The 14,153-nt window shown below is 47.8% G+C and overlaps 2 protein-coding genes across 2 annotated transcripts; one reads left to right on the top strand and one right to left on the bottom strand.

The window, feature by feature from the left end:
* Positions 1-4,407, top strand: LOC8071527 (xylulose kinase). Its single transcript, XM_002443601.2, has 12 exons — positions 1-158; positions 304-967; positions 1,139-1,227; positions 1,393-1,457; positions 1,629-1,684; positions 1,943-2,063; positions 2,135-2,209; positions 2,572-2,625; positions 2,715-2,809; positions 2,881-3,055; positions 3,274-3,533; positions 4,024-4,407. The coding sequence occupies exons 1-11, from the start codon at positions 79-81 to the stop codon at positions 3,519-3,521; spliced, it is 1,722 nt and encodes a 573-aa protein (XP_002443646.1). The 5' UTR covers positions 1-78; the 3' UTR covers positions 3,522-3,533; positions 4,024-4,407.
* On the bottom strand, positions 9,119-12,950 carry LOC8071526 (receptor protein-tyrosine kinase CEPR1). Its single transcript, XM_002442557.2, has 2 exons — positions 10,059-12,950; positions 9,119-9,965 (listed from the first exon to the last, which is right to left on the bottom strand). Exons 1-2 carry the CDS (start codon positions 12,679-12,681, stop codon positions 9,571-9,573), a joined length of 3,018 nt encoding a protein of 1,005 aa, XP_002442602.1. The 5' UTR covers positions 12,682-12,950; the 3' UTR covers positions 9,119-9,570.

Raw genomic sequence — 14,153 nt, 5'->3', positions numbered from 1 at the left:
CCTATTTTTGTTAAACTCTTTTTTTCCCTTCCGCCGGGCTGCGTCGACGGCTCCACCTCCACCGACGACTGCTGCGCCATGGGCGGCGCCGGCGGTGACTGCTGCTCGCTCCGCCTTCCCGACGACTCCCTCTTCCTCGGTCTCGACTGCTCCACCCAGTAAGCTCCCTTTCCTTCTCTTCAGCTCAACCTTAGTCAAGCCTCGTCGCTCGCTTCTTGACATGCTAGCTCTTCACCGGACCGCCCCCATTGCCGGCTGCTGCCCTTGACTTCACTATGCGCTGACCTCCAACCAACCAAACAGGTCGCTCAAGGCCACGGTGCTGGACGCCGGCCTGGGCATCGTGGCCACCGACTCCGTCCACTTCGACTCGGACCTGCCGCACTACGGCACCCGCGGCGGCGTCCTCCGAGACCCCGGCGAGCGGGGCCGCATCGTGTCGCCGCCGCTTATGTGGGCGGAAGCGCTGGACCTGCTCCTCGGGAGGCTGAGGCCGCGCGCCGACCTCCGCCGCGTCGCCGCCGTCTCCGGCTCCGCGCAGCAGCACGGCAGCGTGTACTGGGCCAAGGGCGCCGGCGCCGCGCTGGCCGCCCTCGACCCTGCCGCCGCCGAGGGCCTGGCGCCGCAGCTCGCGACCGCGGGCGCGCTCGCGGCGCGGGAGTCGCCCGTATGGATGGACAGCAGCACTGCGGCGCAGTGCCGGGAGGTGGAGACGGCCATGGGCGGGCCCCTGCGCCTGGCGAGGCTCACGGGGTGCCGCCCGCACCGGCGCTGCACGGGGCCACAGATACGGAAGATGCATCAGACCCGGCCGGAGGTTTACGAGGCCACCGAGAGAGTGTCGCTGGTGAGCTCGTTCATGGCGTCGCTGCTCGTCGGCGGGTACGCCTGCATCGATGAGACCGATGGAGCCGGGATGAACATCATGGACATCGACACGCGCCAGCTGCGCCAGGACGCTCTTCAGGTTCTCTTGTTGTTCTTGATTCCCTTCACTGCGACTTGCAATTGTGTTCGCCAGTCGCCACTACAGATTGCAATTATAAAATGACTAAAAAGATGGAAGTGGCACATTCTTCAGTTAAGCCCAATCAGCTCTAATAGGCTCAGTTCAACATTTTTCATTTCAATTTTGTAGGCTATGGCTCCAAATTTAGAAGAGCGGATTGGGAAACTAGCACCAGCACATGCTGTGGCTGGAAAGATAGCCCCTTATTTTGTTCAGAGGTAAGTTTAGCTGAATGTCTTTCTTTTTCTTGGTGTCTGTCTGTGTTCGCAACTTCACATCATGAAAGGCCGGATAATGTGAATGAGCTTTAGCAACGTTTTGATCATTGTTTACTCGTGACACCAACTTGCCATATTGATACTTCTGTTTATATGTTCTTGCAGATTTCAGTTTTCAAGCAGCTGTCTAGTTATTCAGTGGTCAGGCGACAACCCCAATAGCCTTGCAGGTACTTAGGTTCATCTTAATCTTTTGCATTCAAATATCTTTTTATGTTCTGATGTTTGTTTATCTAGATAAAAGAATGACCAAATTAATTGGGCCATATGTATGTCAAGACTGCTTGCAAGCTGCAAACTTAAAAAGTGCTTTTGGCTTCCATACATGTGTGATTCTGCAGGCTTAACTATGAGCAATCCTGGTGATCTAGCAATCAGCCTTGGGACAAGTGATACAGTAATCGTCTACAACCTTGCTTGACTTATTTCCCAAAAGAGTTATTATTAAAAAAGAAAACATGTAGTAGATTAGTGGTACATACTATGATCTGATTCCAAAACTGGCAAAACTTGCAAATTGAACCTTACTTCTACTACAGTGGATCAGTCTGTAAAAGAATCCTGGAAAATGTACTCAACATGCGACATTGTTTCATTCTGTCTAGTTCTGTATTAACTACTGGTGCTGATTGCGGTGCCTCTATGGCCCTTTCAGGTTTTCGGGGTCACCGATTCACCTGAACCAACCTTGGAGGGAAACATCTTTCCGAATCCAGTTGATCCCAAGACCTACATGATTCTGCTTTGTTATAAAAATGGATCTCTGACACGAGAAGGTATGGTTTGCAACTTTGCAAGTAACTTCTATTGTGCTCCAACCCCTTGCTAATACATACATTTTGTTCAGACCTTCGCAATTGTTATGCTGATAGATCTTGGGATCATTTCAACAGGTTGCTTGAAGAAACAGTCCCCTTGAATGGTACACCAATCTATTATTGCTTCATCATTCCATTTACTGAAGAATTGATAGCCTAGTTTCTTAAGAATAACTAAAGGCGAGTTTATGTTTATACAATGGAGATCAGAGAATATGTTGGGGAGCTGAGATAACTGCTTGACTAGAAACCATGGCATAACAACATATTTCAATCACTCAGTTTACAACCTTGCAATAAATGGCAACTCAGTGCAGTATTATAGTTATGCCTTTTGAACCCAACATGGCCAATGCAGTTGTTACATAAAGCTCGCCTTTCCTTGACGTTCACAATAGATGCTTGCATTGACCACACAAAGTAACTTTCCTGAAGATTCCTGGACTTATATTTCCTTGTTTTGCAGGAGGGAAGTTGGGATTTTACTACAAGGAACATGAGATTCTCCCACCGCTTCCAGGTTAGTTGTGTCCTTACAATTTTTTTCCTTTCACAATTCAACCTTCATCTCAGTGCTCATTTTGATTAGATGCTCACCTACTTGCATAGTTGGATTTCACCGCTACATTGTCAAGAACTTCACTAGTGGACCTTTGGATGAGATGGTGGAAGAAGAAGTTGACAAGTTCGATCCTCCTTCAGAGGTTTTTGAAGATCTCAAAACATGTAAATCAAACTGTTTGGCATGCCCATTTAATTAACAGCCATGATTTAGGTGCGTGCGATAGTTGAAGGGCAGCTCATGTCCATGAGAGGCCATGCTGAGCACTGTGGCCTGCCAGTACCTCCGAAACGGATAATAGCAACCGGTGGCGCGTCCTCAAACCCAGCAATTCTCAAGATAATGGCATCTATTTTTGGTTGTCCAGTGTACACTTCCCAAAGATCAGGTATGCACAGCCCTTACAGGAACTACACTGATGTGCCTGCTTGCATATTAATATTCTGGTCTCAGTATCCTTTCCTGCTCTGAAAACAATAGGATAAAGAGACTCGTGATTAATCTAGTTGCAGTGCATGCTCGCAAATTCTTCTTTTCTATGCAAGTTTGCATTTTCTAAGTTGCTTGCTAATTCTGATATGCCTTTATACCATTCAATCAACATAGACTCTGCCTCTTTGGGTGCTGCTCTGCGAGCAGCCCATGGGTGGCTTTGTAAGCAGCAAGACGAGTTCGTGCCATTCTCATGTGTGTACTCAGGAAGATTGGATGGAACAACACTTGGCTTGAAGTTGGCTGTTCCTTTTGGGGACTGTGAGGGAGACATTGAGCTTCTGAACAACTACACATTGTTGGTTAAGAAGAGGTTGGAGATTGAGCAGAAGCTCATTGCAAGATTTGGTGGACCAGAGTGAAGTGACTGCTAGGTAAAATCTATCTGTTGATATGCCTTTGGTAATTGGTAGCAGTATTGATGATAAGAATGGGCTATCTTCTAAACACGTGTCACTTAAAATTGAGTCAGATGTGTGGTAGCCGTAGAAATTAGACATTGATCATTACCATGTAACCATTAAAAATTATACATTAGCCTACTAGGACCAAATTCACAACTAGCTGAGTATATCTATTCATTTTATTTACTGATTTTTTAATGATAATTTTGAGCCTAATCTAGCCCTTTTTCATTCCTCTTGTCAATTTCACACTGCATTAACTGTATGCTGCTTGAGCACTATAATTGACACAGTTCAGAAATTGCTCAATTGCCTTTTATAGTCACAGGATGTGTAGGCTGACTGTGTCAAGTATCCTACAATATATTCGGCCTATTTTCATGGATCAACACCACTTGCATATTCATTCATCACTCAAAAGTCAAAGTGCTGAGATGACACTTTGTCATGATCGAAACAGGGTTTGTTCAGTGATGGAAAAAATGCAAATGCCATGCATGTTATGCTGGTGAATGGCATCCTACTCAACATGGCGAGGTAGCAGCAAGAATGACCACCAAATTTGCAAGATCTAGTTGGTAGCTACTACTGCTACTTAGCACAGCAAGCATGCACTGCTCCCACTTGTAAATTAGTGGATTCCTATTGCCACTACACGTCTACACCTCACTCTCTTACATGCACCATGGCCACTATCGACGACTCATGAAAGGAACACTCAAACACACCTAGATACCTATGCCACAATTTCCTTGCAAAATGACAAGCTCATATCTTTTTTTTTTCTATTTGTAAAACGAAAATTTGTTGCTTTAAGTGCTGATTTTTTTCGTTTGGATTTTCATGTTGCATTTTCCCTTGCAAAATTTTGTTGTCCTAAATGCTAAATATTTGCACCATGTGAAGTATAATCCATGATGATCTGAACTTAAGCTTCCTGAGAGAAAAGGTTGAAACTGAGGTACTGTCATGCTTTATGTTTTTCAAGGATTAGAATAACCCAAATGAACTGAAATTTGTTTAGTTGTTTACTCTATCTTTTTTTACCCAAAAAAAAGGAGTCGCCTGTGATTTTTCTGTAGAAGTGAATATATCAAAGAATCAAACGAAAATGCTTGAAAACGAAATTGTGAAAGTGACTACAATTGTCATGACACATCTGAAATTAGCAGATAGTACTAAAAAAGTTTAAAACATCTTTTTTGCTTGCACTTTAATGCTTTACTTGATATGATATCCCATGAAATGGCAGCACTCGACCACAAAAGTGCTTGCTGGTGATCAAAAAGCATAACTGAGGTTTTTGTTTGCTCGAATCCCAAAAATCAAAAAATGAAAGCTCACGTGTCATACGCACATTAAGGATAGTGAAGTAACTATGGCCTTGTTTACTTCCCCAAATATTTTGCAAAATTTTGTAAAGTAACTATGGAGCATTAAATATAGATAAAAAAGATAACTAATTACACAGTTTGTATGTAATTTGTGAGAGAAATCTTTTGAGCCTAGTTAGCATATGATTGAATAATATTTGTCAAATACAAACGAAAGTACTACTGTTTATATTTTGCAAATTTTTTTACAAGTAAACAAGGCCTATATGATAAGCTTAGCTTCCAGCATCAGGGTGTAAATAAAGAACTGAAGTTGTTATGAATTTAGTAAACCTTTCATATATGCTGAAATGCATGACACCAGGAAGAAAAATTTTAAACGGTGTTTCCTAAAGTTTGTATGTAAGGCCAGTCTCAGTGCATAGTTTCATTGCACAGTTACCAAGACTATAAATTAGGTAACTGAGCGCCACATGAGTTTCATAGGGATGAAACTTCTCTCTCATCTGATGAAACTTCTTCATTTAATGACCCTGCGAAGTCAGCAATTTTGCTTATGTGGCACCCTATTTAATATGCATGACACTCTCATGAAACATGCATAGAGACTGGTCTAAACACAACACCAACTGCTTGGACACGTGGACTATATATTATTTTAATGGCACACTGCCACCGTGGCACTAATTAAGTACTAGACCTGGGCTCACTTGCCTTTAATAAGGCTGAGTCAACTTCCACGGCACTACGCTCTTTTCCTCCTATCATGCAGTGTACCCGCAGCCACGTCAACATCCGGGTCCACAACAGAATCCAACTCACTTTTCAAGTGCAATGTACACCTGCACTCGCGGCCAAAACCTTGTTCAAGGCCTTGTTTAGGCACTGTTTAGTTCTCCACCCAAAATTTTTTTATCCATCCCGTTGAATCTTTGAACATATGCATAGAATATTAAATATAGATAAAAAAATAAACTAATTATACAGTTTGGTTGAAAATCACGAGACGAATCTTTTAAGCCCAGTTAGTCCATGATTAGTCTTAAGTGCTACAGTAACAGATTAATTATGCTTAATAGATTTGTCTTGCGGTTTCTAGACAAGCTATGTAATTTATTTTTTTATTAGTTTCTAAAACATCCTCCCAACATCCTTCCGACATATCTGATGCGACACTCAAAAAATTTTCATCTCCAGTTTAAACAGGGCCTTACTTCCACCAAAAAACCCAAAAATTTTTAAGATTCCTTATCACATTGAATCTTTAGACGTATGCATGGAGTATTAAATATAGACGAAAATAAAAACTAATTACACAGTTTAGTCGAAATTGACGAGACGAAACTTTTAAACCTAGTTAGTCTATGATTGGACAATAATTACCATAAACAAACGAAAGTGCTACAATGTCTTAAAAATTTTCAGTTCACGAACTAAACACGGCCTTGATGAGCTATTGTTTCTTAAGAAAACAGAGAGATGGCATAAAATATAGTACGCCTGTTTTTTTAATTTTGTTTAGGATCCGTTTGGACTAAAGATGGCAATGGGTAATTACTCGTTGGGTATATGCTACTCATATTTTTATCCACAAGAAAATATTTTACCCGCTAATTTACCCATACCTATACACGGGTAAGGCCTTGTTTAGATGGGAAAAGATTCTGGATTTCGCTACTGTAGCACTTTCATTTGTTTGTGGCAAATATTATCCAATTATGGACTAACTAGGATCAAAAGATTCGTCTCGCGATTTACAGGTAAACGGTGTAATTAGTTTTTATTTTCGTCTATATTTAATGCTTCATGCATGTGTCGAAAGAATCGATGTGACGGGGAATCTTGAAAACTTTTTGGTTTTTGGGTGAACTAAACAAGACCTAAGAGTTTTTTTCTCATACCCTTACCTACGCGGGTAACGGGTAACCCATAGGTTATCCTTATCCATGATTCTAAGAATACTTGCAAAAAATAAATATATATTTAAATATTTCAGGCTCCCAATTCAGCCAAAGCATCACAATTTATTAATAAAATCATTAAATATACAAGCTCCATGAACACCTGATCAAGTAATCTAATAGGTAAATCCATCGTTACTCGATAACAAGTGACAAAATTCACAAGTTCCCGTGCTGTGCGGCCGCTGCAAGGAGATAGGAGAAAGATGAGGGTGTGGATGGGTGAGGTACTAAGGCGAGGGCCTAGGGTTTGACAACATTATATATGATTTTTATTGGGCTTGGGCTGTGTATGATGATTTTGGTCCATGATTCTAACTTATTGAATTGGGTTAAAATTACCCATGGGTTAACGGGTTAGGCAATGCAGTCTCATACCTTTACCCGCTAGGTAAAGCTTTTTTCCCATTATCTTACCCATGGGTAAAAAAAAGCCATACCCTTACCCTAATGAGGTAATTACCCATCGGATTTCGGGTAAAAATTGCCATCTTTAGTTTGGACCTATTACCTACTATTAGCTCGTTTAGTTCAATTAGTGAAATAGTTGTTAGTTAGATACTCGCTGAACTATTAGCTAGATCTTTTTGGACTAAAGAGATAATTATTAGCAGCTAACTAGTTCCTTAGATTCAAACAGGGCCTTAGTTTGTCAATCCCTTCCTTAGATTCAAACAGGGCCTTAGTTTGTCAATCCCACCTATCTGTTTCGACCGGTTGGAATGACCATTATATTGTATCAACCTAGTCTTGGATTGCTCCTTTTGTCATTCACATGCGCAAGTGCTCTCTTGCTGCCCATCTACCGCCTATCTTCATTTTTTTCGATACAGTCTAACCATGTGTTTCATTAAGAGAAATAGAGGGTTACAAGTCACAACCTATGATCTTAGTAAGTCTAGAGTTGCCAAGATCATGAATCAGAAAGGAGTGACCTACATTTACGATACGAGTCCCGTAGGGCTCCAATTATTTAGAGTTTATGATACTACTAAGCCTTTCTCCTCTGTTGTGCTTCAGCTTGCTCTCTCTGTCCGTTTTGTACTCTGTTTTGTACTTAGGCCTTGTTTATTTCCCAGAAAATTTTGCAAAATTTTTCACATTTTCCGTCACATCGAATCTTTAGACGCATATATAGAGTATTAAATATAGACAAAAATAAAAACCAATTGCACAGTTTGGTCGAAATTGACGAGACGAATCTTTTAAGCCTAGTTAGTGCATGATTGGACAATATTTGTCAAATACAAACAAAAATGCTACAGTGCCTGTTTTGCAAAATTTTTTGGAACTAAACAAGGCCTTAGTTTTACTATGTATTTTCTTCCTGATCTTTTAATATATTCAGTTGGGGCCTCAAACCCCTCCTATTCCCTCAAAAAGAGTGTGTGAGCTGACAACCAAGCAATAAAAAGACATAAATGACAAAAGCAACAAAGCTACCATCAAAGGGAAGCTCTCATGGAGAGAGGAAGCACATAGAGACATGAAGGCAGAGGTGGTGGAGAGGCTGTAGAGAGGTGAAGAACCATTGGCGGCAGGTGAAGCCCTAGGCAGGTCACTACCACACCACAACAGACCATTGCTTCTCGATGTACCTCCATTTATCTCATGTGGTATTCTTGTTGTAAGGTCTGCCCCTATGTGCTCCATCAATGCCATCGACAAGCTTCCTGCCTCGATGTTTTGCTACCCATCGGAAATCCTCTACCACCTACGGCCATCGGTGTGTTTATTGTGGCTCCACATTGCCTCTCAATCACTGCCTTATTTACTGGACGACCTAACTTTCGACCCCAACCCATTTTAAAGAGAGTTGCTATATTCTAGATGTCTGGGTTTTAGAAAATTTTCAGGGAGTACAATTTTAAAAAACTCACAAGGGGCAATTCACAATTTTTTTTTTCTATAGCCAAATAATGATAAAATTGCATGCTGCCTAAATGACAATAAAAAATTAGGCATCTGAGATTTAGGAGAAGTGCGTTTTTCAAGTATAGCTACCAATATCTTTGTTTGAAAATTAATCTCCTAGACTTTAAGCAACTTAGAACACCTAGCTACACGGCTGCCAAGAAAAAAACCTCATCGTCCAGCCGTATTTGTTGGCATCACTCTCAGGAAAACAAAAGCACACACTTGAAAAAGTTGTCGAGAAAAAGGAAGGCTCCATGGATCCAAAGAGAAAGGAACATTTCAAAGTAGAATGCATGCATGCACCAATATATATTTGCTTCCATCCAAATATGATATATATATATATATGTATATATAATAACATATATATATTTGTCTTTCCCGTCCACTCAGTCATCAGAGCATCAGATTCTGCTTAAACACCAAGCAGAGTGTATATGTGACGAGTGACGACGATGCACTTGTTGGCTACTTCAGGCCGGAGAAAGCACAGGACCTAGTAAAGCTGCCTAGCTAGCTACCTATCCTACTATACATACATATATGTATATATATTTATATATCTCTCCTAGTGCAAGAGCGAACAATCTTTGCAACTTGCATGCTCTTGTATGATCGAATAATCCCTTATGTAAATCATCATCGCCTCATCAATTAGTACATATAAAAAGACATATATAATCGGTTGCTTTGTACGGCTAATTTGTTAAGTCGACCGGTCACTTGCATGGGGCGGGCTTGGCACGTGTACTCCGTACGTTGTTGTTGCGTTGCTTCGATTCAACTCACTTGTAATTAAGGAGGAGGAGTAGCATGACGATGATCTTTGTCGTCGTCGTCCTTGTTGGTGTCCTTTGTCGTCCGGCCGGCGGGTGGCCCGGCCTCGGCGAGCATCTGCACGACGTCGGCCATGGTGGGGCGGAGCGCCGGCATGCTGCAGGTGCATCGCACGGCGACGCGCAGCGCCTGCACCATCTCCTCCTTGTAGGGGCTCCACGCGAGGCGCTTGTCCAGCGCGTCCGCCTCTGCTCCGGCGCCGGCGGCCACCTTGCCGGAGACCCAGTGCACGATGTCCCTCGTGTCCCCGAACTCCGGCTCGATGGGCTTCCTCCCCGTGGCCAGCTCCATGAGCACCACGCCGAAGCTGTACACGTCGCACTTGGTCGTCGCCTTGGACGAGTAGGCGTACTCTGCCATGCATAGATATAAATATATAAATAAATAAAAGATGCATGGAAAAGGGAAATCATGCATGCATGCATGTACTCCTAGCTACTACCTACCTGGCGCCAGGTAGCCGTAGGTGCCGGCGATGGTGGTGGTGGAGGCGTCCCGGTCAGCGCCGCCGCGCGCCTGGAGCACCTTTGCGATGCCGAAGTCGGCGACCTTGGGCTCGAAGTCGGCGTCGAGGAGGATGTTGGAGGACTTGATGTCGCGGTGGACGATGGGGAAGAGGAGGTCGTGGTGGAGGTAGGCGAGCCCCTGCGCGACGCCGAGCGCCACGCGGTGGCGCGTCGGCCAGTCCAGCAGCAGGTAGCAGCCGTGCAGCGCCTCCCACAGGTTGCCGTTGGGCATGTACTCGTACACCAGCAGGTTGCAGTCGGCGCCCGAGTAGCAGCAGTAGAGCTTCACGATGTTCTTGTGCCGGATGCTGCCCAGCGTCTCCACCTCCGTCCGCAGCTCCCGGTCGCCCAGCCACCCGCCGTCGCCGTCGCTGCTGTCTCTGCTGTTGGCCGCCGCCGCCGCCGCCCAGTCCACCTGCTGCTTCCTGCTCGGCCGCCGCCGCGTCGACGACACCCACAGCTTCTTCACCGCCACCAGCTCGCCGCTGCTGAGCTCGATCTTGTACACCGTCCCGGACCCGCCGTGGCCCACGATGTTCTTGTCGATCAGCGCCTCCAGGATCTCGTGCTGGTCGAAGGTCAGCTTGTGGAAGCTCGTCACGTCGTACGACGCGCTCGACCCCGGCGACGTCGCCAGCGCGCCGTCCTGCTCCGCGAGACGCCGCGCACGCACCACCCACCGCCGCGCCAGCGCCAGCATCGCCACCGCGCACACCAGCGCGCACACGCCCACCACCCACACGTCTCCGGCCAGCCCTCGCCGGAGGCTCGGCCGCGGGCACAGCGGCAGCGCCGGGTCCGTCAGGTTCAGCCGGAACGCCACGCACAGCCCCGGGTTCCCCGCCACGCTCTCCAGCAGACCCTCCTTGATGAGCTGCAGCGGCACCGGCCCCGACAGGTTGTTGTTGGAGAAGTCCAGCGAGTTTGGCAGCAGCTTGCACAGCGACTCCGGGATCTCGCCGGACAGCGCGTTGTCCGACAGGTTCAGCACGTTCAGCGTCTTGAGCCCGGCGAGCGTCTCCGGGATGGACCCGTTCAGCCGGTTCCCCTGCAGCGACAGCTGGTTCAGCTTCGACAGCAGGCCCACGGACGCCGGGATGGGGCCGGCGATGAGGTTGTTGCTCAGGTCGATCTTCACCAGCCCCGACGCGCCGGCGATATCCGGCGGGAGCACGCCGGACATCCGGTTGTTGGACGCGAACAGCGACGTCAGGTTCGTGGCGCCCGCCACCGTGGCCGCCACGGGGCCTGTGAAGTGGTTGTAGTTGAGGTCGACGATGGAGGCGTGCGGGAGGCCGAAGATGCCCGGCGGCACGTCGCCCTCCAGGTGGTTGTTGCTCACCCGGAATCTGATCAGCGGCGTGCACTCGGCGTACGCCGGCGGGATAGGCCCCGTGAGCAGGTTGCTCAGCACCAGGATGTACTGGAGCTTCCCGTTGACGCAGGCGTACGGCGGCAGCGGGCCCGTCAGCTGGTTCTCCGACACCTCGATGACGTTGAGGTCCGAGTACCGGCCGAGGTCGGCGGGGATCTCGCCGGTGAGCTGGTTGCGGTAAACGGAGAGGATGCGCAGCTGCGTGGAGTTGCCGAGCACGGCAGGGATGGTGCCCGTGAGACGGTTGGTGTAGATCTGGAGCACGCGCAGGTTGCGCAGCGCGCACAGCGACTCCGGGATGGCCCCCGTGAGGCGGTTCTCGGAGAGGTCGATGTCGGTGAGCTCCGTGAGGTTGCCGAGCTCGGCGGGGACGCCGCCCTCCAGCTCGTTGTAGTAGAGCTCGAGGAACTGCAGCCTCGGGAGGCGCGCCAGCGACACGGGGATGGTGCCGGTGAGGTAGTTGCCGCTGAGCTCGAGGTCGGTGAGCGACGTCATGTTGCCGAACCACGCGGGGATGCCGCCGCGCATGGAGGTGGTGGAGAGGATGAGCACGCGGATGCGGCGCAGCGGCACGAACAGCGACTCGGCCGGCCGCCACACGTCGAACCCGGGGTTCTGGTTGAGGTTCACCACCTCGAGGCTGGTGACGTTGGCGATGGACGTCGGGAACGCGCCGGTGAAGAGGTTGTTGGAGAGGTCGAGCACCCGCAGCGAGCGCAGCGGGGACAGGTCGGGGGGCACGGCGCCCGACACGCCGGAGAAGCTGAGGTTCAGCACCTCCAGGGAGGTGCAGTTGAGAACGCCGAGAGGGAACCCGCCGCGGACGTCGTTGTACGCCATCCGGAGCTCCCGGAGCGCGGGCAGCGCCGCGCAGACGCCCGGCGGGAGCCGGCCGACGAGGCGCCACGACGTGACGTCGATGCCCGTGACGTTGCCGGACCGGTCGCAGGTGACGCCGTGGAAGCTGCAGTAGTCCGGCGCGGCCGGCGACGACGTGAAGTCCCACCACCTGGACATGCCTGGCCCCGGGAACTGCTCCTTCATCTTGGCGAGGTAGGCAGCCTGCGTGTCCAGCTCCAATGCCGCCGCCGCCGCCGGACCGCCATCGCCGGACGCGAAGAAGAAGATGACGATGAAGAGAACGAACCAGAGCGTGGGTGGAGGTGAACAGAGAGTGGTGGACACCATAGCAGCACCAGCTGACCAGCAGGTAGCTAGGAGATAGAAGAGGAAGAAGCTGGATCGTACGTGTGCCTGCAAGCTTGTGCCGCTGTTGTTGAAAGGAGCTCTGCTTTGTTACAAATGGGATTGGAATGGTGAGGAGGAGCTATCAGGAAGGAGAGGAGAGTATATAAGTGGAGTGGGAATCTGTGGAGGGAATTGGAATTGCTCTGAATGGTGATGGTGATGATATAAAGGAGATGGAGGAGGGAGAGATGCATGGCTTTTGATGTTGGGGATATATGCCCTGCCCTGCCCTGCCAGGCCCCAGCTGCTCTGCTCATTGCCAATCACAACAAAACTGATTGGCACCTCACTCAGTGCAGTGAGCAACATTCTCCAGCCTCTTCTTGTGCAGTGCTCTCCCTTCACCCCCTCTCTGTCTCTTCTCTTGTGCAGGAATTCTCCTTGAGCAGAGCTGCTGGTCAAAAATTGACATGCAATCAGACAACTGGTCAGGTCTGGCCCAGTCAAGCCCAGCATGTCCACTAGCCGTTTCAGAATCAAGGGCTGAGAGAGACAGGGGCCTCATATGGGCCTGGCCACTCTTCAGCCCACATCTGACACTGGCCCGCCTGCCCGGCTCGACCCGGTCCAGCCCGGCCGAGCACTAACTGAACCCAAATGTGTTTTACACACACTTCCAGGCAAGTGATCAGTAAACCATGCTTTTTTAGATATGATCAGTAAACCATATTAGCTCACCAATTGCTGTCAATAGATTGACATGTACCGGCCGGCAAGCCATGTCAGTTTCATCAGTTTCCTGTTCAGAGTTGACATAAATCAGTGTTTCTGTTCAGAGTTGACATGAAGCAATTGTCAATGATACATTACCGACACCATCATGCTAGTATATTATCTGTGCATCCACCATATTAACTCTCTGCTGAAATCTGAAATGGAGAGCACTGTGTTGTGGTGGAGAGGCATCACCCACAGTCACTCAATCAGTCACAGACTCACACAGCCCCCTGCTGTTAACTGAAAACACTACTGAAGGCATAAAGGACAGTGCAGAACTGCAGATCAACTTGCAGCAACCAGCAAGCAAAAACAGTGCAGCTGCTAATCCTGCAATCTCCATGGGGAACAAGGACAAACCCTGCCTCTAGTGGGTGCCAATCCCAATCATTGCTCACACTTTAGGAGGATCAGCAGCATGCTGACAAATGTAAAGCCTCTTCCATCTCCTAAAAATCAATTCTTTATAGCCCTAACAAGCAGTGAGTTGTAGAGGAGTGTAGTGTATTAGGCTGTACCAGAAAGTAGCAGCAATTTTTTAAAAGAAAAAAAAAATAGCAAGTGAGCGCTACTGCATGCTCAGCTGCTGATGCTTGTTCAGTAGTGGCCTGAATGATGCCATGCTTTATTTGCCAGTAGTTTGTTTGCAATGTGTGCATACGCCAATCTGCATCTTTTTCCTGTACAGCCAGCAG

The sequence above is a fragment of the Sorghum bicolor genome, chromosome 8, assembly GCF_000003195.3.
Source record: "Sorghum bicolor cultivar BTx623 chromosome 8, Sorghum_bicolor_NCBIv3, whole genome shotgun sequence".
Lineage (NCBI taxonomy): Eukaryota > Viridiplantae > Streptophyta > Magnoliopsida > Poales > Poaceae > Sorghum > Sorghum bicolor.
Note: the sequence above shows the minus strand (reverse complement) of the source record. Positions and strands in the feature narration are given on the sequence as shown.